The sequence below is a fragment of the Ambystoma mexicanum genome, chromosome 10 (assembly GCF_040938575.1).
Source record: "Ambystoma mexicanum isolate Mex_15411 chromosome 10, UKY_AmexF1_1, whole genome shotgun sequence".
Lineage (NCBI taxonomy): Eukaryota > Metazoa > Chordata > Amphibia > Caudata > Ambystomatidae > Ambystoma > Ambystoma mexicanum.
In genome coordinates this window covers 1141427188-1141451611 of record NC_090932.1, presented here as the reverse complement: position 1 = coordinate 1141451611, position 24424 = coordinate 1141427188, and the positions used below count along the sequence as shown (strand labels likewise).

Here is a 24424-nt window from a genome sequence, read left to right as displayed (position 1 = left end):
TTCACAGAGGAGAAATATCCATTTGCATATCAGTCTTTGTCCCACCCACAAGGGCAGACCAGCACCGAAATGCTAGGCAAATCTCCTCTGAACACAAGTACCATCAGCAACTCCAGACACGTGTTTCGGCCCTGTTGGGCCTCCTCAGTGAGGTGACGCTGAGCCTCTCTAAGGCACAGGGAGCAAGGGGTCCACATCTGGATTACCCAGGGTTACTTAGGGTCAAACCCCAGGTTTTACAATATTAGAAATGAGTCTGGGGGCCCTCTACTGAGAAAGAACATGGGTCAAATACCTTGTTCTATGGAATTTCTTCCTCTCAGGAGTGTCTACAACCATGTGGTAGCTCACTGCACCCTTCACAGAGGAGAAATATCCATTTGCATATCAGTCTTTGTCCCACCCACAAGGGCAGACCAGCACCGAAATGCTAGGCAAATCTTCTCTGAACACAAGTACCATCAGCAACTCCAGACACGTGTTTGGCCCTGTTGGGCCTCCTCAGTGAGGTGACGCTGAGCCTCTCTAAGGCACAGTGAGCAAGGGGTCCACATCTGGATTACCCAGGGTTACTTAGGGTCAAACCCAAGGTTTTACAATATTAGAAATGAGTCTGGGAGCCCCTCTATTGAGAACGAACCTGGGACAAATACCCTGTTCTATGGAATTTCGTCCACTCAGGAGGCTAAAACCATGTTTTAGCTCACTGCAACCTTCACAGAAGAGAAATGTTCATTTGCATATCAGTCTTTGTCCCGCCCACAAGGGCAGTCCAGCATCAAAATGCTAGGCAAATCTCCTCTGAACAAAATTACCATCAGCAACCCCAGACATGTGTTTCAGCCTTGTTGGGCCTCCTCAGTGAGGTGAAGCTGAACCCTTTGAAGGCACAGTGAACAAGCGGTCCACGTCTGGTTTACCCTGGGTTACTTAGGGTGAAACCCTAAGTTTTACAATATTACAAAGGAGTTTGGGAGCCCCTCTACAAAGAATGAACATTGGTCAAATACCCGGTTATGTGCAATTTCCTCCACTCAGGAGGGTCTACAACATGGTTGTAGCCCCTCCCGAGTGGGCACCTTCCCATAGAACAGGTTATTTGGCCATGTTTGTTCTTAGTAGAGGGGCTCCAAGATCTTTTTGTGCAAAAACTATGGTCAGATCAATGCTGACGCCATGTCAGTTTGGAAGCTGCCTTCAGTGCTGGAAGGAGAGCTTCTCTAGAGCATCACTGCTATATCTTCAACAATTGAGCTGCAGAAGGGGCAAGAGAAGCAGCCAAGCTTGAGGCCCTCACTATTTCTTTCTAAAGTCTTTTATGAAGTCGGCGGTGGGCCACATGGATACCTCCTCTGGATATATGAGTAGGCAAGCCTACTTGCGTGCAACCAAGTTTGTTTCAGACATCCTCAATAAAATACTGGACCTTCCATTTGAGGGTTTGGATATTTTTCATTGTTCAGCAGATTAGGAGTTTCAGAAAAAAAAGACCAGCATGCAAATTCCCTGGTAGTGCTAGTGGGTTCCTCTCTTGTAACTGAAGGACTAACTATGTAACTTTAATTAAGTAATATGCACCTCAAAGGGATTCACCAGCTGGTAAATGGCCTGTGGATCCGTGAGGGCCTTAACACCGGGCCTCAGTGCTGTTACCAGCTGGTGAAGCCTCCCCACTCCCAACAGGTACTTATTGCTATTAGCACCCAGAGTGTCATGGGCGCTACTCCCGAGGGGCCAGGACTGGCCCAGCGCCCTCGGAAGCAGACCTGTCTTCCACTACTCCGGTACCAGCAGACCCCTACAGGGGCCCTTTGGACCGTGTCCTGGCGCCTTTGGCCCCAGGCTCATGAAAGGTTTCAGTCCCGGCGCCATAGGCGCCGGGCTCATATTGATAAACAGTGTAATAATGCTTGGGTGGACTTACCTGAGGCAGACCATGCTGCATATTTACCCAGAACAATCCAGTCTGGTTGAAGTCTCCAGCCATCAGGGCTGGGAGGAACTATTCCCTCCATTCAGGAACTCTTTTCTTACCTGGGTGGAACCGGTGGAAGAACACACACTGGAAGCACTTCTCTGCTATTTAAACCACGCCGATGGAAAACACGTGCTTCGCGTTATTCTGCAGCAGCAGCAGGACGCTCACCGAGTCGGCTCCTGCATTCCAGGTCCAGAGTCATCTTCAGCTTCCGCGCAGCAACCTGTGGATGAAGAAAGACACAGAACAATACTTACCAGATCCCGGAATCCAGTCACCGGCAAAACCTACAAAGAATAAACATAAGGTTAGAAAAGTGCAACTCGCTCGCAGCCGCGCCCGCTTTCCTGATCCATCCGTGATTGCAATGGAGCTAACCGCGGCCTTCTCTTCGGCAGCTTCTCTGCACCTGAAAGGCAAAGGACTTAATTAAAAAGGGGTTCGGGTGAAGGCAGTCGCATTCATCTTAACTTACCAGTTTTTGCACGCGCAGAAGCGGCCGCATCAACCGTAGCACCCCGGCACCTTTCATGAGCCTGGCGCCAAAACTAGAAAAAGGACATTATTAGAGGTGCCATTAAAAGCGGCCAACGATCATTATACTTACGTGCATCGGCACGTGCAGTGGCAACGGATATAAAGCCCGCAGCATCCCGGCACCTGAAAACTAGAAAAAGGACATTATTAGAGGTGCCATTAAAAGCGGCCAACGAACATTATACTTACGTGCATCGGCACGTGCAGCAGCAACGGAAAACTACGCCCACAGCATCCCGAGGCCTGAAACAAAGGAAAAGGGACATTATTGAGGTGCCCATCTTTTAAAGCCTAAAGACTACAGTATACTTACAGGTATCCGCTCGTGCAGTAACGGCGGCATCGCTCTTCGGCATCCCAGCACCAGTGCCACAACTAAGGCCGCAAAAGACTTGAGCCTCAACACTGAACTCATCCAGTGACGTAATTGGAATCCACGCACCCCTGCACCAGACGCAGGATGGAGAGCTCAGCATTTATACGCCTAAGGTGAGAGCTCGCCGAGACAAGTAGAAAGCTAGGCTGTGGGAGAAACTGGCGATTGGTGGGAGAAGGAATCCCATCAAACGGTGATTAACCCTTTTTCTTCCACCTGCAGAAAACTTACCCTGCAAGTCAGACATTCGATAAGAGGAAGCCCAGTCCTGAGAGTCGTCCGAGCTCTACGCTTCTCAATTGAAGAAACGATAGCAGCCCAGCCGGGATCAGCGCCTCCGTGGGAATCAGGTGAGCGTTACAGAACGCGAAGCCCACCAATAACCTCCTACCCAGGCGCTATGGAAACTTCCGACACAGACCAACTGGCCCAGTTATTAGGGGAATTAAGAGCTGAAGTTCATGCTGCCCGCCAGGAAACAAATGCCCTTAGGAGGGAATTGATAATATCAAAAGAACGAACTGATGATCTCGCCAGACAGTTATTAAAGACACAAGCGGGGCAAACCCCGCTACCTAATTCAGGAGGGAGCTATATCCCAGCGGCTTCAGCCAATCCTGTTCAAATCAACCTACCCGGAAATGTGCCATTGGCACCGCCTGAACGCTTCTCTGGTGACCCTAAAAGGTTTGCAGTGTTTATGAATCAATGCCGATTGCACTTTCTTTGTAGACCTGCAGCCTTTCCGACTGACCAGACTAAGGTAGCCTTTGTGCTTCCGTATCTTAGCAGCAGTGCCACTGATTGGTCGATCCCTCTGGTTACACAGGATGACCCGATCCTTCGTGATTTCCCGACCTTCCAGGCAAATATGGAAAGACTTTTTGCAAGGCATTCCCAGGGGCAGGCCCTGGACAACGAACTCCTTTCCCTACGACAGGGCAATCAAGATCTTTTGGCCTACATTGCATCATTCAATAGGCTAATCGTGGAAACCAGATGGCCTGAGGACAAAAGAATCACGCTTTTTCACAGGGGTTTGCGTGGCGAACTCAAAGACGTCCTTGCCCAGGTAGTGAATCCTCCTCAGGATTGTTCAGAGTACATTGATTTGGTGGTCCAATTGGATCACAGACTACAAAACAGAAAGGCGGATCGAACCAGGTTTGAAACACGAGTGTTCCCTAAGCCTCAAAGTCACACCAAAGGAGTTGAAGCCGTCAAACCTATGCAAATTGGGGTTGTAAAGGGTCCCCTAACCCAGAAAGAACGCGACAGGAGACGACAAATGCAACTATGTCTCTATTGTGGAAATTCAGGACATTTTCTTCGAGATTGCCCAGTGAAACCACCTAAGAAGACAGTGGGAGCTTCTGATAAGAGTTCTGAAAAGCCTGAGCCGGGAAATGACCTCGCCCGACAAGTGTAGAGGTCCGCTTGCCAAGTGTAAAAACCAGTTCTTTGACCTCGCACTTCATAATGCCAATGGTCCTCGTAAACCCAGAGCAACCGGATCGTTTGCATGCAATTAAGGCATACATTGATAGCGGAGCAGTTGGAAATTATGTGGACCGCGAATTGGCTTCCAGGATGAACTTACCTCTTTGTCCAAAGGTGGTTAAAGACGTCATTACCACGGTGGATGGGACGGAAATCGCCTCCGGACCAGTGACCCATACCACTACTGAAGTGGCGATACTAGGCCAAGACGGGCATCAGGAGGTAATTGTGTCCGACGTGATCAAGGCTCCTCAATTCCAAGTAATTCTAGGGATTCCTTGGTTGGGGAAACACAATCCTCAGATTGATTGGCGAGCAAAGACGATAAAGTTCTCAGAGTGCACACCAACTTGTTATCCATGACCCAACATTGGCCTAGCGTCAGTAACGGCTGACGGTCCGCAATTACCTCTAGAGTATCGAGAGTTCCAAGATGTTTTTCAAAAGGAACAGGATAACACCTTGCCACCCCACAGATCATACGATGGTCAGATAGATTTGCTACCCGGTGCAACTCCCCCTTGCAGTAGGATTTACGCCCTTACCGATCCTGAGAACCTTCAACTGCGACAGTATTTAGACCAGTACCTGGCCAATGGCTTTATCCGTCCCTCGAAGTCCCCTGCATCCTCGGCTCTGTTCTTCGTACCAAAAAAAGAAGGTGACCTCAGAACCTGTATAGATTATCGTGCTCTGAACCAGATAACAGTAAAAAAACGGTACCCCTTACCTCTGATCCCGGAACTCCTTGACCAGGTAAAAAACGCCTGTATTTATACTAAGCTTGATCTCCGGGGAGTTTATCACTTGGTACGGGTCAAGGAAGGAGATGAATGGAAGACGGCCTTTCGCACTAAGTATGGGCTATTTGAATACCAAGTGATGCCCTTTGGACTATGCAATGCACCGGCCGCCTTCCAATATTTTATGAAGGATGTCCTCAGAGAGCTCATTGATGTCTGCGTTGTCGTCTACATAGATGACATTCTTGTGTACTCATCTTCAGAAGCTGACCATCAAAATCATGTTAGGGCGGTCCTTGAAAAACTTTGCCAACATAAACTTTTTGCCAAGCTCAAAAAATGTGTTTTTCATGTCACTGAGGTCGAATTTTTGGGATTTATTCTGACAACCAAAGGAGTCCACATGGACTCGAGAAAAGTAGACGCTATCCTCAAATGGCCGTCTCCTACTTCTGTGAAAGGCGTTCAAAGCATGCTAGGCTTTGCCAATTTTTACCGTAGATTTATTCCAGAGTTTTCACGAGTGGTACAACCCATCACCGCTCTCTTAAGAAAAAATAAACGCTTTGAATGGTCCGCAGAAGCAGAACAAGCCTTCCAAGAGCTAAAGGCTAAATTCACCTCGGCGCCAATACTGAAACACCCACGCCCGGACCTCCCTTACATCGTTGAAACCGACGCCTCCAGCTTAGCAATGGGAGCAGTCCTATCACAAAGAGATCCAGAGACTAACCAACTGCATCCTGTGGCATTCTGGTCTCGGAAGTTCTCGGCGCCTGAGATCAACTACACCATCACAGACAAAGAGCTTCTAGCGATTAAATCAGCCTTTAAGGCATGGCGGCATTATCTCCTCGGGGCCAGACACACCGTCACAGTGATCACCGATCATCGAAATCTGCAGTATCTGAAAACCGCCAAGGCTCAATCCTCCAGACAGCTTCGCTGGGCTCTATTCTTTGCTGAATTTGACTTCGTGATCACTTATCGCCCCGGCAACAAGAACGGCAAAGCGGATGCTCTTTCCCGAATTGGAATGGGAGATAACGTTGCCAATCCAGAACCTGTACCAATAATTCCTGAACAAAGGATGGTGGGTCTGATTTCTTCACAATCCATTGAGGATATTGAATAAAAAACTAAACAACTTGTAACCTCACCAGACTTACTGAACTGGTTACAAAAAGGAAAAGATTTCACCGTAAGCAATGACTTGCCTTATTTCCAAGGACGATTGTTCCTACCACACGCCGATTTACAAAGACAGGTAATCTCCTGCTATCATGATTCATTAATTGAGGGGCACCCTGGCATTGCCAAAACCACAGAAAAGGTGAAGAGACACTTCTGGTGGCCTTCGTGGAGAAAAGACATAAAGGAATTTGTGATGTCCTGCGGTGTGTGCGCTCAAAACAAGGGTCAGAAGAAGAGGCCGGCTGGTCTTCTGCAACCATTAGACATCCCACCGTGTCCCTGGCATACCCTTTCCATGGACTTCATCACAGACTTACCCTCCTGTTCCGGGTACAAGACCATTCTTGTTATTGTGGACCTGTTTTCTAAAATGGCCCACTTCATTCCGCTAAAAGGCTTACCTTCAGCATCAGTCCTAGCCAAAGTATTTCTTGAAAACATCGTCCGGCTACACGGCTTCCCGTCAGTACTAATCTCAGATAGGGGGAGCCAGTTTATTTCCCACTTTTGGCGTAGCTGTTGTCGATTAGCTCAAATCGATGTAAGACTTTCGACCAGCCATCATCCCCAGACCGACGGGCAAACCGAGAGAACAAACCAGACTCTTGAGCAATATTTACGATGCATGCTACAACAGTCGGAGAGTAACTGGAAGGGCATCCTTTGGATAGCTGAATATGCTTACAACAATTCAGTTCATTCGGGTACCGGGAAGAGTAACTTCTACATCTTGTATGGGATTCATCCTCGAACCTCCAACCTTGATCCACCTCAAGATCTTGGAACACCCGCCGTGGATCAATTGCACACCGTTATTACCCAAGCTTTTAAGGAAGCAACTGCACATCTACAACAAGTTAAAGAGAGGTACAAAAAAGGAGCAGATCAACACCGAAGCAATGCCCCTCAATACCAGGTTGGGGATCAAGTCTGGCTGTCCACCAAACATTTATCGCTTAAAGGGCCTCGCACCTTCAACCCCAAATATCTGGGACCATATCCAATTACGGCCATAATGAATCCAGTGGCCGTTAAATTAGAATTGCCAACCCATATGAGAATACATCCTGTATTTCACGTATCTCTTTTGAAACCCATGCAACCTGGAACCAGATTGACCAATCCTCCAGAGCCCATTCAAGTGAATGGGGAGTCCGAATTTGAAGTAAAAGACATTTTGGACTCTAAAATCATCAGATCGAAGCTATTCTACCTAATCGACTGGAAAGGCTACGGACCTTAGGAAAGGTCATGGGAACCCTATGACCACGTCCATGCTCCTCGTCTAGTCCAGAAATTTCACCGAACCTTTCCCGATAAACCAAAACCCCCGGGGAGGACAAGTTTGGGAGGGGGCCTTGAGGGGGGGTGCTGTCATGGGCGCTACTCCCGAGGGGCCAGGACTGGCCCAGCGCCCTCGGAAGCAGACCTGTCTTCCACTACTCCGGACCCAGCAGACCCCTACAGGGGCCCTTTGGACCGTGTCCTGGCGCCTTTGGCGCCAGGCTCATGAAGGGTTTCAGTCCCGGCGCCATAGGCGCCGGGCTCATATTGATAAACAGTGTAATAATGCTTGGGTGGACTTACCTGAGGCAGACCATGCTGCATATTTACCCAGAACAATCCAGTCTGGTTGAAGTCCCCAGCCATCAGGGCTGGGAGGAACTATTCCCTCCATTCAGGAACTCTTTTCTTACCTGGGTGGAACCGGTGGAAGAACACACACTGGAAGCACTTCTCTGCTATTTAAACCACGCCCGATGGAAAACACGTGCTTCGCGTTATTCTGCAGCAGCAGCAGGACGCTCACCGAGTCGGCTCCTGCATTCCAGGTCCAGAGTCATCTTCAGCTTCCGCGCAGCAACCTGTGGATGAAGAAAGACACAGAACAATACTTACCAGATCCGGGAATCCAGTCACCGGCAAAACCTGCAAAGAATAAACATAAGGTTAGAAAAGTGCAACTCGCTCGCAGCCGCGCCCGCTTACCTGATCCATCCGTGATTGCAACGGAGCTAACCGCGGCCTTCTTTTCGGCAGCTTCTCTGCACCTGAAAGGCAAAGGACATAATTAAAAAGGGGTTCGGGTGAAGGCAATCGCATTCATCTAAATTTACCAGTTTTTGCACGCGCAGAAGCGGCTGCATCAACCGCAGCATCCCGGCACCTGAAAACTAGAAAAAGGACATTATTAGAGGTGCCATTAAAAGCGGCCAACGATCATTATACTTACGTGCATCGGCACGTGCAGTGGCAACGGATATAAAGCCCGCAGCATCCCGGCACCTGAAAACTAGAAAAGGGACATTATTAGAGGTGCCATTAAAAGCGGCCAACGAACATTATACTTACGTGCATCGGCACGTGCAGCGGCAACGGAAAACTACGCCCACAGCATCCTGAGGCCTGAAACAAAGGAAAAGGGACATTATTGAGGTGCCCATCTTTTAAAGCCTAAAGACTACAGTATACTTACAGGTATCCACTCGTGCAGTAACGGCGGCATCGCTCTTCGGCATCCCAGCACCAGTGCCACAACTAAGGCCGCAAAAGACTTGAGCCTCAACACTGAACTCATCCAGTGACGTAACTGGAATCCACGCACCCCTGCACCAGACGCAGGATGGAGAGCTCAGCATTTATACGCCTAAGGTGAGAGCTCGCCGAGACAAGTAGAAAGCTAGGCTGTGGGAGAAACTGGCGATTGGTGGGAGAAGGAATCCCATCAAACGGTGATTAACCCTTTTTCTTCCACCTGAAGAAAACTTACCCTGCAAGTGAGACGTTCGACAAGAGGAAGCCCAGTCCTGAGAGTCGTCCGATCTCTACACTTCTCAATTGAAGAAACGATAGCAGCCCAGCCGGGATCAGCGCCTCCGTGGGAATCAGGTGAGCGTTACACAGAGTTGCTGCTGAATGAGTCAGGTAAGTGGGGCTGAGGGTGGGAAGAGACTTGATACCCGAAAGGAAGGGAGGAGAGGGTGGGTGGTAGATTGCAGGGCGGGGGAAGGAGTCATCTGGCTGCTCGGGATGCCGGATGAGATCGTGGGATTCAGCCCGCGATCCGAGCAACCTGATTGGTTGCTTCTCCTGCCCCAGGTGCTAATAAAGAAACTTACCTGTAACGTACCTGAAGCGTCCTGGAGTATCCTTACAATACTCCACTTCCCAGGGGGTATTCCAAGGAACTTCCAAGTCCCCTTCAGCAGCCAAAGCAAAGCATTGATGGGCGTGTTCAATCTCATTCCACTCCAGTGGAAGGGTAGGATCTCTTTCCATCTGGAGGAATGGAGGGAAATCGTCTCAGACGCTTCGGTCCTCTCAATCTCCAGTTGGAAGTACTGCCTTCTCATTCCTCCGACTCCTCCAACCCAGCCTCCTCTACATCTGCTCAGAACGCTCTCCTAAATCTCTTGGACATCATAGCAGTGGACATTGTCCCCCATCCCAAAAGAGGACCTTATTTTTCTCCCGGCTGTTGTCCACAGTGCCAAAGTAGAACAAGGCAGGCCTACGCACCATCCTGGGCCTGCTCTCCATCTTTACCTTGATCACAATGATGCAGATCCAGTTTTGTCTATGTTAGGGAGATTTGATCTGTGCAGTGGATCTGAAAGAAGCCTATCTGAATATTCCGATTTTGGAATTGCAGTAGTGCCTTCTACAGTTCTTCCTCAGGAAGCGGCAGTTGTAGTACATTGGGCTCAATGCGGCACCACAAGTTTTCACCAAAATGATGATGTTGGTGGATGCCTTCCTCAGGCAGGTTGGCATCCACATATACCCTTACCTCAATGGCTGGTTGGTCAGGGCCTTCAGTTCATTGGAATTCAAGGCTTCTTTTTATGTCCTGCCTAGGTCTTCTGTTTCACCTTGGTCTGTTGGTGAACCCAGCAAAGTCCTCATTCATGCTTAGCCAAAGGCTGGCCTTTATTGGCTTTGTCTGGGACTCCTGTCTGGCCAGGGTTTTTCCAACAGAGGAGAGGATCAAGGACATCCTTTCAACTTGTTCTCTTTGGGACTGAATCCTCAGCCACAGCCTGGTGCTTTCAGGCAGTCCTAGTCCTAATTGCCTGCTGCCTTACTGACTTAAGATGAGTCCAACACAGAATTATTGGGTTTTGGTGTGGTCTTGGGCAGACCACCAGCATTCAGCTGTGCTTCAGATCCCGCTGTCCTTAACATCCAGACCTGAGATGGTGGAATGCCACCTCAATCCCTTTCCCACATGGACCATAATCACGGACTCATCCCGGTGGGGTGGGGAACCACCTGGGACGACCTCAGTGTGTATAATCTTTATGGTTCAGAGCAATGAATGTTTCACATCAACATTCTAGAACAGCAAGCCATAGTCAGCGCCCACAAAGCCTTTCTTCTAATAGTAAGGAAGACTGACATGCAGGTCTTGATGGACGGCATCACTGCTATGTTTGATCAAGTCACTGCAACTTGTCATTTTGGCAGTGGAATTATTTCAACTGGTCCTTCAGCAGAATATCAATGCGCATGCCCTTCAACTTCCAGTAGAGGAAAATTTGGAGGTGGACTTCCTCTGCAGTTTGGAGGCATCTGTCCAAGAGTGGGAGCTCCATTCGGAGGTAGTGCAAGACCTCATTTCAAGGTCTTAAGCCCCTACTGTGGAAACATGTATGACCCCACCCCCCAACCCCGAAACTCCAAGGGCCTCTCCTTTGCAAGCCAACTGGGCAGAACCCGGACCTCCATTGAGGATGGTCAATTGATCTCTTGGCCAGGTATTGATTCTGCCGGCTCAGCTTCCTCCAGTCAGGCTTCTCAGGAGTCTGACTCTTCTGTCATGGGAGTGGGGGGAGGAGGGGATCTGGTACCTCTATCTCCAATCTCTTCAGTTATCAGCCTGGTACCTGAGGAGGTGAATCTGGTGCATCTGGGTTTGTCCAGAGAATATGGGATTCGTTATGGCTGCTCGTCATCCATCCATGAGGGCCCAGTAGAAGGGCAAACGGGCCAGGTTTTGTCAGTAATCCTTTGGTAGGCAGGCAAAGGCCCTGATCTGTGGGTTTGTCCCTGTTCGCTCTTTCATTTCTGATCTGGCTTCATGAAAGGTTTCAGTTGATTCATGCCGCACCTACCTTTCAGCTATGGTGCCATACAAGGATGGTGAGGAAGAATCCTTCTCCCTGTCGAGCCCAGTAGTGAAGCGACATTTTGAAAGGCTCAGTCACATGTTGCCCCTGTGCAGAGTCCTCACCCAGTCTGGGACATCAATGTTGTTCTCGCAGCAATGGCTGATAAACCCTTTGAAGCAATGGCCACAGTGGACATCAAGGTCACTAAGTTGGCAGCCTGGAAGGCTGCCTTCTTGGTGGCAATCACCTCAGCTCACTGAGTTGGTGAGTTGCAGGCCCTTTTAGCGGTCAGACCGTTTACTACATTCCACAAGGCCAAGCTGGTGCTCCATATGCACCCATCCTTTCTGGCAAAGGTTGTCTTGGATGTTCATAAAAACCAGGAAATTGCATTACCTGTGTTCTTCTCTGACCCTTTGTTATAGAGGGAAAGGGAGCTTCACAATCTCAACATTCGTCAAGGGCTGAAATTCTACCTGGACAGGAACAAAAAGACAAGATCTTTGGGCAGACTCGTCGTTCTGCACCCGGGCGGCGACCCCTACGTTTCTACGTTGAAATGCCTAAAAGAAAACGAGGACCAAAACAACAAAACAACAAAAAATGTTTGGTCGAATTTCGAAAATGTTTTTTAGTTTTTCACTTCTTTTTCTTTTTAACGTGGGGAGGCCCCCACCCTTCGAACATCCCCACCTTTCTTTATACCCTAACCCAACTCCCCATACATTTATTTTGTGAAAAGGCGCAGAAAATGGATACATTTGACAAAAGAAATTAGCTATTTTCGTCCTATATTCTTTTGGGGGGTGCTACCGCTGTGAAAGCCTCAATTGACTGCTGGATAGTTTCTTCCATCACCGAGCCTTACAGAACCCAGGGCTGCAGGCTCCCAATGGTGTTTATGCTGATGCTATTTAAGCCAAAGCGGGCTCTTGTCGCTTTTCAGAGACGCATTCCTTGTGAGGTCATTGCCTGGGCCACAACATAGTCCTCACCATCTGCATTCTGCCTGCAATACTGTTTGAATTCCAGTTTCGGAGCGGTCGCTCAGTTTGAACAAGCAGTACTGCAAAAATGGTTTGGTTAGTGTTGGGACCACCGCCCTTTCAGGGTGTGAATGCTAGTTAGTCTTCCACAAGTATGGAGGATGGGGATGTAGGTGTAAGAATAGGTTACTGACCATAGTGACCATTGTCCTCCCAATAGCTAGTCCTCCTTCCTCCATACGCCTTCTCACCTTCCCTGCTATAGTAGTCTAAGCAACGAAAAAGGACTGCTGGGCTGGTTGGCTTATTCGAAGAAAAGTTTTATTATGCACCAAAATGCTACGGTCCTGTTCCAATGAGCAAGAACTCACAAGTATGGAGGCAGGGGAACTATGGACTAGGAGTACATTAGTCACTATGCTGAGTAACATTTTCTAAATCTACAGTCTTGGATCTACCCAAGAAATCTGCAACCTGCAGATTCCTAAGTATTGTGATAAAAGTGCCCCACCTGGCTCTAGAAGTTGGGAGGGGGTGGCCAGGTGCTGCCACCCGCTGTGTGACGTGGGGCAAGCGTAGGGAGGTTCCCCTACTCACCCCATCCCCATCGGAGAGATGGTCAGGGTACGTGCATTAAGGGCAGGCACAGCAACATGATTCCCTTAAGGATGATAGGCCTGCCAGCAGAGATAGGAAGAGAAGCACAAGGAATTCCCGTGGAGCTCCTCAATGTACAAACCACAGGCTCGCAGGGGTGCAATAACTTGGCATCTGCTCATGAATTCTGGGCCCAAATCAAAGTATTCCTGAGCATAGACCCCCATGAACTTTACAGCTTTGTCTGCCCGCACTTAAAGGCGTGGCTTCAGAAGGATGTAGAAAAGTGCACGCTGGGCCTACAGACTACTTGACACTCCCTCTAAGCCTATGCAGACTCTGAAAATCTCAAGAAATTGAACCCCGAAAAAAATCTTTTATCCAGGGAAACAGAGAGATTGGAGGTTTGAGATATCTGGCTTGCTATATACACCCAGGTAATAATCACATGGCCTTCTGCGCTAATCTGCTATTCCCCTGATGTCGCCTGCTACAGCTATGTATGCTTAGTCTCTGCCTGCATGCGCCTACTCTGTAATTAATCCACCTGCTGTCCCAAGGCTTTGTGGAGTTTATTCCGGCTGTATGCCCATACTGTATCATTTTTCCCTTGCCTGGCTCAAGCCTTTGTGGAATATATTTGTGGCTTGGCCCAACTGCTTTTAGGTGGTTTTATGCGTTTACTTGGTTCCCTTATAAACGTTATTCTGTCACAGTGCAGCCTCCCCAAAGACTTCTCATTAACCCTTGTTCAAACATAAAGTACTTTTCTTTATATCCCTATGACAAGTATGATCCTTTCTGCCATAAGCAATTGTATTGGCGTATGGCCAGTACAGTAAGGATCACTGGAGCAATGTAACTCAATGTAAGGTTCTGTTTATTGGAGTTCTTCATAGCAGATCCGTGGTGGTACAGGAAAGTGCATACATATCAGGTACAGCAGATCACTGGTTCATCCATTTACAACAGACTCTTCTAATTGCAACAATCATTCCTGGATTCTCACATGCCGCACACACCCACAATACATACATACTCCATTCATCTATACATCGGGCCTCATTATAAGGCTTGCGCTCACGGAATGAAGGGGGCCGCTACGGCACCGGCCCCCTTCATTCCGTCAGGGCTGATTATGAGGTTCCCTTCGCGGGACCCGGATCGGACGCCTGGTAAAACCAGGCGTGCTTTCCGGGTCCCGCGAGGGGAAGAAGGAGGTTACAACAGGACACTTATAATGTGCCCGTTGTTACCTCCATCCCCATTCCCATTCCCATTGAGTCCTATGGGGGCTCAAATGGGAATGGGGAATGGTTCCTGCAAGGAGGACTTACCGGGTCCTCCTATGTCGGAATGACCTGGCAAGTTCCCATTGCAGGAACCCGGAAAAGGAGCCCGGTTTGGAGGCAGCCATGGAGCTAATAGCTCCATGCCTACCTCCAAACTCGTAATGAGGCCCATCATCTATTTGATGCTGACAAACCTGCAACCTATCCATATACACACATGCAAACATCACCATTCACGCTCCTCCTCCTAATTTTTGACAGAGGCACAGCCTGTGGCTCGTACATATACACACACGCAGGTATCACTGCACATCTTCTAATGTACAATGGAAGACATACACGCTCACCACAAAACCTCCCAATGCTGCACTAGGAATCCTCCCTCTTGCAGTAGAACACATTCAGGCTCACCGCACTGCAACATCACACATCCTACCGGTGATGATATACAGGCTCAACACAATGCAGCACCAAACAGATCTCCCTCCTTACAGTGGAAAACGTGCATGTGCACACAAAGCTAAGAGGCACCCGGAGCAAGGCAGAACTGGGATCCTAGTTATAAGACCGGCCAGGAAAATTAAGCATATCTACCAACAAACTCTGTACACATGGGCACGGCAAAATAAGACAAGAACATGAGCGTAGATAGGCTAGACAACCTAAAAGAGCGTGCACTGCATTAAAATACCTGTGCATCACTAGCAAGACTGCCCTGCAGTGACCATATGTCAAAACACTCTTGGGGACAACACCCATTTGGAGGTATCGTGCCTGTATAATGACCATACATCACTGCATCTCTGCAGGCATTGCACATGTGTATAGTGACCACACATCGCTACCTCTGCAGCCTACACTCAACTACAGTGGCTGTTGACCTGTTTGCGGCTCTGCAATGAAAGGTTTTAATGCAACACTACCACACGCCACATTATGCTGGGTAACACTCCAAATCCACATGCACACATAATAGAGGATCCGCCCCTGGGAACAGGTGGTCCATGTGACTAGTATTAATTGTCAGCATAGCTCCTGAACCATTGTCTCATTTTATCCTTGAATGCTCTTCAGTCCAAACTATACAATGTATTGTAATCATTGTACCCTTCAGCTTCTGTTCTGTGAGTAAATCTCTACATTCCGTCAAGTCAGATGACACACTCATAATTCACTAGTAATCTCAATCGGTCAATTGAATTTCGCTCCTAATATAACACATAACTTTGTGGACAATATTCCACAACTTGACCTAAATATCTGTGCCAATTAGCACAAGAGTTGTGAAAGCATTGTATTGGTGTCGCAATGATAATTAGGCCCGCCACTCTTCCGCGCCTCTGCTAGCATTTCTGAGACTGGCATATTGCTCCTAGCAGTTGTGAAGCTGACCAGCTGCCCTGAGTCCACTGAGAAGGGCAGCATAATAGCCCCTGTTTGGAAGGACATTAGGACACAAGCAGCTCCATCCTATCCGCCAGAGCCAATCGATGCGTGTGTCCATTGCTTAGGAGGGCAAACAGTGTGGATTTTACGCATTCTTCTGAAAAGAAACCTTTTAGATGCACATTTGTAGCAAATTGTCTTTAATGCGTAAGTATGGCCTACTGCTTTTGTATGCTTCTGTCCCCTACGAAGCCAAGCATTATGAAAAACACATTTGAATACAGGCATTGGCTTCATGGTAGTGGCATCTTTCTATGTGATACTCCACCTACGGTGCTACAATTTCCCCTTTGTCACGCTCCTGATGGCACCTCCTGTGCTTATTGGAAGTTCTACCCATACAAAAATGTCTTATAAGATTCTTATAAGTAGTTTAGAAGAACTTGTGAGCAACTGTTGGGAATTTGGGAACAATAATAAGAATTCTATAAGCGCTTATATGACACTGAAATACTTACTGAATTGTTTTACACTCCATTAAGTCTAAATTAAGATTGATGTAAGATCTTATAAGATTCTGATAAGATCCTTATAAGAAAATCAATAAGACATTGTTGTATGGGTACTGATACTGCTGAGGTTGCCAGCAGAGGTCCTTCCTTTGTGTCTATGCCTGTCTAGCATCTGAGTTTACCTCTTGTAAAGTCGATGTTGGCTAGCCTGATTTCCCATGGTGTGCAACATGAAGCAGTAGCACCTAAAGGCAACAGAGCAATTAGTTGCAGCCCTGCACAGAGGAACACTCTGGTGGTTGCACTACTGCTCCCCTAACCCTGTGTTCAATAGCATTCTACAGACTTGCCAGTATTCCATCTGTTGCCAGTGGTGACAAGGCCACCAACAACTGGGAACTGCACACCACCTGTGATCCATTAAAGTATGCCCCATCTTGATGCTGCATTGACATGGCTGGTGCTCTGAAAGAGCCCTTCATCCAACTCGTTGCTAATGTAAGGATGTATTGCTGGTAATTTGGGATCATTGGAGTCAGTAGCTCAATGGCAGGCTCTCTTTGTTGCATTTCTTCGTAGCAGGCAAGTGGTATTACAGATAGGTACGGCTTGTAAGTGTACATGTAGATCCCTGGCATATGCATCATGCCAACCTCTTCCTCTAATTGTCAACAACGCTCCTAGAACCCTCACCTGATGAACGCATGCATCCAACAAATACATTCCATTCATCAATGCATCATCCATTCCATTCAAGCAAACCTGTTACTCATCCTCCTACACATGCATCCAAGCATCACAACAGTAATGTACATATGTATTGTCGTGAAGGTGACAAGAATCAATTAGCAGGCCAAGATGGAAATGCAGTTAAACATAGTGTGCAAATATCTCAGCTTCTTCTGCTGTTTGAAGAGTTTGATACTTGGGACCCAACCACTAGATCTGGTCTGCCTTTTCCATCTCCTCAAGGAGACAATAGCTTGTATACATTGGTTATGGTGGAGGAATGCTGCGGAAGGTGTGAGCCAGATAGCACAGTTTCCAATCGGCAAAATAATTCATAATGGGCCTTTGCAGCTGGGGAGTTAGGGAGTGGGTGTGTTACTTCAACACAGACTCTTCCTTCCTCGCTACCAGATTGTACTTCCCTGGCCATTTTCCACAAGGAATCTCATCTGATAAGACCTTGGGGCAGGGGTTTCTTGGAAAAGCAACTTGACCTCCCGTATGTGCTGTCATTGGCACTCTGGATCTCATGCCAGCCTCTCCAAGATGCCATCTCTTTGCCCATCGGGTTTTCCTTAATTAGACACCTGTTATCCCCACTTGTAAGGGGATGATATTGCAAGGAATGCTGGTCTTCGCCCACTTTGAAGCCTCTGAGATTTGTGAAAGAAGGGTTTTGGTAAATCGCCTTGGGAATATTTCTGGAGTAAGGACACAGGTAACAACGGAGTCCAGGTCTGGAGTTGCCCCAACAATGCCAATTGATCAGTCACCAGCTTGTCAAGGATGTAGGTCAAGATCTGTACACCCACATCAGCCTGGACCCCTGCCCGGTCTGGAATTACCATCAATACTGACACCAGCTTCTTGGGGATGATAGCTTCAGGTTGCCCTGAGGGAGATGTATCGCTGGTAGGATGCCAGAAAATGTTGAGCCACCTTCTCAGCTCTAGGTGAGGGGGAAGAATGTACATCCTGCTAATGTTTTTTTTGCCTGAATACGTGGTTTGAGGCCATTCTGAGGCTTTCTTTGAGGCCTGCTGAATCTTTTGGCAGTATTCACCACTCTTGGTCCTGACCAGGCCCATTAGTTCCTGATTTAACTCTCTCTTAGAGTTGCTGAGGCCAATATTGGACACCAGGAGTCCTCGTCATCAGTGGGTTGCTGGGTATCAGACTTGTGCACCCCGAACTTGAAAGAAGCTCCAGAAAATCCCTCTACGGTGGATAAAGTAGTTATGTGGCACATGACACGCTCCTGTTGGGTGATGTTAAATAACATGGCTGAACACATTATAGTAAAAGGGTTTTATGGATTGTACGTTTTTCTAGATACAAAATGTGTAAATGTTTTGAAAGAATTGTAAACACATTTTTTTAATTGTTTATTCATGATAATATATGGATGAAATGAATATGAATGCTTTAAATTGTGTATGTGTAATTGCTTAAAATAACACTTTTGTAAATTGCATTGTTGTTAGCTAGCAGAAGATTAAGTTATTTTACAAGAAGAGTATTAGACACAGGACATCAGAATTATTTGTCCCAGACACTATTGCTTGTGAGTGTGGATTTAGATTGATTGCTGGTTGACACCAGGTGCTGTAAGGAGACTGGTTTTGCCCGTAGAAGTGGGGAGTCCAACCTAATCTCCACCAGATGACTAACCCCACCCATCTCTAGGTGACTTAATCCAACCTCCCCTCTCAACCCATATTCCTCCAGATGACTTAATCAAACCTCCTCCTGTCTCAAACAAACCTCCTCTGCGTGACTTAATCCAAACTTCTCCTGTCCAATGCCAACCTCCTTCAAATAACTAATCTCCCCCTATTTTCTCCAACTTCCTTCAAACTCCTTCCTCGCACTCTACCCTCCTCTAAACTATCACTGAAAGTGCATCCTCCAAACACCCACATTTCCAGACTATGCCCCTAGTCTTAAATAGCCCCTCCACTGGGTTTGAACTTCCTGTGAGTGAGGCTCTGCACCTTTGGCTGTGATTGAGTGTGGGGCTCTGATTGGCTGTGCTTGCTTGGTTTACCTGTGTGTGCTTTGGGACTTTGATGCTGAACCAAGCCTTTAAAAGGATGACCCTTCAATGTTGATGTTTCTTCTCTCCCTCCTGCACTGCCCCCTTTTGTCATGGCTTGTGTTGTGAGTTATTGCTCACATTCTTTTTACCTTGCTGCCTTGAGGCTCACAGCTTCTTTCTCCCATACCCCTTCCCTGGTTGATCTGATGTGTTGTTAGAAGTTGGATTCTCGCAGAGTTCTAGATGTGTTATGTTTTACTGTGAGAGCTCCTGAGGGGCAGTTAGAAAGATATCTTGAGGGAGTTGGCTGCAGCCTTACCTTATCACCACTTCCTTTTGAATAAAGATAAAGCTTGGAGATTGTTCACTGGCCGGTGTGAATCATTTCAGTATCCTCCTGGGGTTGTAAAGTTATGGAGCATGGGCTCGTGCGCCATAGTGTTCTTTTCCATATTGAGATGCCCGACTTTAATTTGATGGCTGCTTCATTCTTTTGCACCTTGTTTAGCATTTATATAACTAGGTGGGAATTATCTACGAGGTAATGTAGAAAGTTAGTATGTCACTATATATGGATGAAGGTGTTGGACACTTTTTGTGATGAGGGTGCACCAAGTATTGTTGTCGCCTTCCTTATAGGTATATATCATCTCACAAATTCAATTGTATTGTAATGAATTGTATATATTGTTAGTAACATAAAAGTCTAGCATTATTCCCCTCACAAAGTGAGGAGAAGAATGTTGTTAATTTACATTTTAAAAATAAGAGTGGGGTTTGCCCCTTTAAGGGTGTCGCCATAATTAATTAAACTGTTATGTCGAAACGAGTTGGAGATTAAAGAAACGGGTTTAAAAGAGGACTCATTCGTATTGAATGGGATGCTTTCAAGACGTTTTTAAATGATAAGGTTGCATTGTAATAAATGATTAGTACAATAAAAAACGTGTGCACTATTCAGCGCAAGAGGATTTTCCTTAAGAAATTGAAGAAACTATCATATTGAACCTTGTTTACATTCAGTGGATGAAATTAATATTGTTTGTATTTCTTGTGTATATGTATTGTGTTATTAATCGCTATGTTATGTACTTTTGACCATTCGTACGTTATTTTTCTTGTATATTGTTCTTGTTGTCCCAGTGAGGGAAAGCTGTTTTTTGATCATTTTTGTTATGTATTATTACATTTGGAGGTTTGGAGAGTAATTGATTTATCCCATGAAAATTCTTGCTTTGCGTTTATTCTTTTTATTTGCAGACAGGGAGAATGGAAGTGTTTTTGAATGAACTGCCTTTTCGCTGCTCACTGCAGAGAAACTAACGTGGCGTCAGTGTCGGAAGCTGACGCGCAGCCGAGAGAGCGTGCTGTGCTCCTGCTGTCTGATGTGTGCTCACCACAGTGTCAGGGAAACATGTCACGTGGCACTGATGTCTGAGCAGGCATGTACTACCTGCAACAAAGTGGTTTATTACCTTCTCTAAATGCTTTTTCTCACTCACAGTGTTCAACTCTCCTAAAGGGCAATGTTTATAAACTCCACTACTGTTACATCAAGTGCTCCTTTTTGGTAATGGGGAGAGCCTTATTTTACTGGTTCCATGTTGTTTCAAATCCTCTGATCTGAGGGGTGTCACCCTTAAGGGGCCAGTTTCCTTAACTGGCCTCATGTGATGTTCCCCTGCCTTGGGGCAAGGGCCACATTATTGTTTATACTCCTTTCCACATGTTTGGAGTTTACAAGTGTACACACTTTTTGGAAGTGTGGCATGTCTTTGCTCTGATGCTTAAGCTGTAGTTTTGCAAAGGTTATAAGAATCTGTCTTGCCCTTTTTTTGTAGGCTGGCGGCAAGGCGGGAAAGGGCAGCGGGAAAGCCAAGGCCAAGGCCAAGGCCAAGCCAGTATCCCGTTCCCAGAGAGCTGGATTGCAGGTAATGCCCCCGTGCTCATGACACTTTTCCCTTTCCTTTCCTAGAGTATTTTCTGTGCAAACACTGCACCAAAGGTTCACAGACTGTGCTTTGGCTGACAAGTATGTTCTTTAAATAGATCAACATAATCTATTCTGCCCTTTTGTCACATGGATAGTTTAATGCATGTGCCTGAACAATGACTGAAACATACCTTTTTGATAATACTTTGCATCAGTGCCATCAAATCCCCTCGACCGACTTCTTACCTGACTTCCCCAAGCACCCGCCTCAGCCTTCCAAAGTGTATGGCATGGTGCAACAGAAAACACAACACATTGCATTGCAAAAAGGTGTGCTCCTATCATGATGTGGTTAAACTATTCAAAAGGTAGGATACTACTGTGATTTAGTGAATTTTGTAAGAGAAGCTAGGAGAAAGTTGGATGTTGTGATGAATTAGGTAAGGCATACCAGTAACCTTATCCAGCTCTGAAATAGCTTTTTGGTTTCGTGGATGGGTCAGTCAGTCAGGGGCTCTTGATTTATTATCAAACTCTGTTTTTATGGTGAAAGATCCTAAAACGTCCTTTTCTCAACATCACAAGATTTTAATCTTGGCGGCTGCCCCAATAATTCTAAATCTGCTGATCAATTCATCCATTCCTTGGTTATGGCTTTTAGAGGGGTACTGAGGCAGCGAAATAATCTGCTATGGGAATCAGCATGTGTTTCAGGCGCCCCGCTCTGCCTCCTTCCCAACAGTTTGGGAATGATAGTATCTATAGAGGCTGTCCATTTACAGATGATGGAACGGGCCACTGAATCCCTTTTTCCTGGTGGCCCCACACCATTGTAACCAGCCACGGCCACCTCACCGGATTTCTCTTATCTCAGCATATGGGCAGGTCCTGAACGCGTCTGTCAGCTCTTGCCTCCCATTTTCTTTTCTCTGAGATGAAGTGTGACCTCCTTTTTGTTACTTCATAGTGAGTGGATTTTAGTGTATCCTTTTTTTAAACGCATATTAAAACGAAAATAGACATGTATGGGTTCAAGGGATGCATTGATTGTGGCAGATTGATCCCAACACTGTGTGATGTAGCTCAGCAACCTCCATCAGGTGAGTTCCTTTGCTTTCTGCAGAGGGTTGGCACAGAGGTCGCTGAGGACGCGCCGTGTTGATGTCCTGGAAGGGACCATCTATTTACTCATCCTTGTGCTGTGGCTCTCAGATTATATGTAGACGATTATTTCAGCGCCTCGGTACCTCTCTCCTGCTCGCCCTCCTTCCTTCCCAACAGTTTGGGAATGACTTGCACCCCACTGGCTAGCACCTTTCAAAGCTGTCACTTTAAATATATGTTAGCAAATTGTCTGAATCCTCTGTCCCCCTGGCCCGCACCTATAAATCTCACCAACCATAACACAATATTCCTTTTATTCCTGCGCATAGGCAGATTCTCAAAATGTTTTTGGTGCAAATGATGGGATGCACCTGTGCATCTCATCATTTGCACCAAAAAATAATGTGCCCTGTGCACAAAAGGCAATTGAATGAGTGTATCATCGATGCACACATTCAAATGCCCTCTTTTCCCTCTTTGCACATTTCAGTGCATTTTAAGTTCCATTCTGTATCCAAAAACAGGATGCACTGAAAACAAAGGCATCGCGCTACGCCTGATTGGAAGATGCACAGGTGGGATGTTCATCGCATGGCAAATCGGCTGCTGTCCCACTTGCATGTCTATCCCTCAAACAGGGATAGAAATGCCTTTGGGAGATGGCAGCCTGCAATACATTATTGCCAGGAGCGTGTTCCTGACACTAATGTAGGCAAGTGGGCTGGACAGCACGTCTTTTCTAGTTCAGTCTAGCCCCACAGAAATGTGCAGGTCACCTTTGAGAGAATAAGATGACGTGCGCATTTCTGAAATAAGTGCAATGAATAACGCACATCCTCAGCTCATTTTTGATTTGCACTGGTTTTTGAGAATATGAAAAAAATACTGAGTTCAAGAAACCACAGGGGCCATTAGGAAAGCCATCAACAGCCAGCATCTTCTCGGGTTGTAAACTGTCGGACACAAGTATGGTGGGATTCCTTACTGGTAGCGGTACTGCATCTGGTAGTCCCTCATGGTGTTGGTATGAAGTGCACTACCCCGGTTTTGGGACCTTCAGCCCCCTGTTTAGGGTAGATAATTCACACAAGTTAGCACCTTCTGCAAGGGGAGAGCAGGGATGTTTGCAGTTTCAAGACCGGAGACTCTGTGGCACTGGACAACCTATTCAAGCATGATAAGCTTATGACGGTGCAGAGTGGTGCACTAGCTCCGTACTAAGCCTCTCCCTCCAGCACAAAACATTGGAGGTGATCAAGTGCCTTCAGTAACAAAGCTTCGTAATCCGTGTGTTCTGCCCCAGCAGGCTCAGCATAGCCAGGGGCAGAAATGAACAGAGGCATCAGTGGTTAGGAATACATTTTCATCTATTTCAAAAGGTGCCCCATCCCAAGAAAGCTATAGGGGATGTTAGTAGATAGTGTACATTTATATATAGGTCAGGAGCAATTGTCCTTGCAGTGTCAGCTTAAGTCCTATATAATTGTACACTAAAATCAGTTTACAATTATATAGGACTTAAACTGACATCAGTGTACAATTATATAGGACTTAAGCTGACATCAGTGTACAATTATATAGGACTTAAGCTGACACTGCAAGGACAATTGCTCCTGACCTATATATAAATGTACACTATCTACTAACATCCACTATAGCTTTCTTGGAATGGGGCACCTTTTGAAATTGATGAAAATGTATTCCTAACCACTGATGCCTCTGTTCATTTCTGCAAAGAATATTCCATTCAAGAGATGATGTTAAGTAGATACTTGTTAAAAGTCTAGCACCATAATTCAATTATATTTTTGTATTCTTTTTTTTTTCCTTTGACTGCAGAACAGACTTGAGACTTATGCTCTACTACTGTCTGCAGCCTTTTCTTCTTTGCTCTTCCTTTATATCAGGACACTGCACTTTGTATTTTGCTGTTTTGACAAAGGAAGCTGTGTGTAATAAAATTGCACCACTAATTAATAAAAATGGTTTCTCTTAATCATATAGAGTTTACCGATACAATATAATCTATTGGTCTTGTTCACCATCTAGGGATTTCTAGATTACATCACGAGTATGAACCACTGGTGAATTTCTGATACCACCACCAATTTAAATACAATCAATCGCATACCCAATTTAGAGTATGTTTCAACTCTGTCAGGCGGCTACCCCCTGTGTGACACACTATTTACCTCCGCCTTAGGTTGCACCTTTATGGGCTGTCCCTCCAGTTTACATCATTACACTGCTATGACACAAAATATTGAAAAGACTTCCACGCTTTTGGCGCAGAAGGATTAAAATGAGGACAGCGGCTGAAAACACTCTCTTCTTGAACACAGAGAATTTAGGATATCTTGCCTGATACCGAGGTGGATGCTTGGAGGATTCCTCCTTGGTACTGATGG

The 24424-nt window shown here is 46.5% G+C and overlaps 1 protein-coding gene across 1 annotated transcript in view; it reads left to right on the top strand.

Moving 5' to 3' along the window:
* LOC138493295 (histone H2A.V-like) overlaps nucleotides 1-24424 on the top strand; it is a 282469-nt gene that overhangs the window by 217075 nt on the left and 40970 nt on the right. The window contains exon 3 of the mRNA XM_069620394.1: nucleotides 20821-20910. Coding sequence (XP_069476495.1) covers nucleotides 20821-20910 — 90 coding nt within the window. The remainder of the gene's footprint in view (nucleotides 1-20820; nucleotides 20911-24424) is intronic.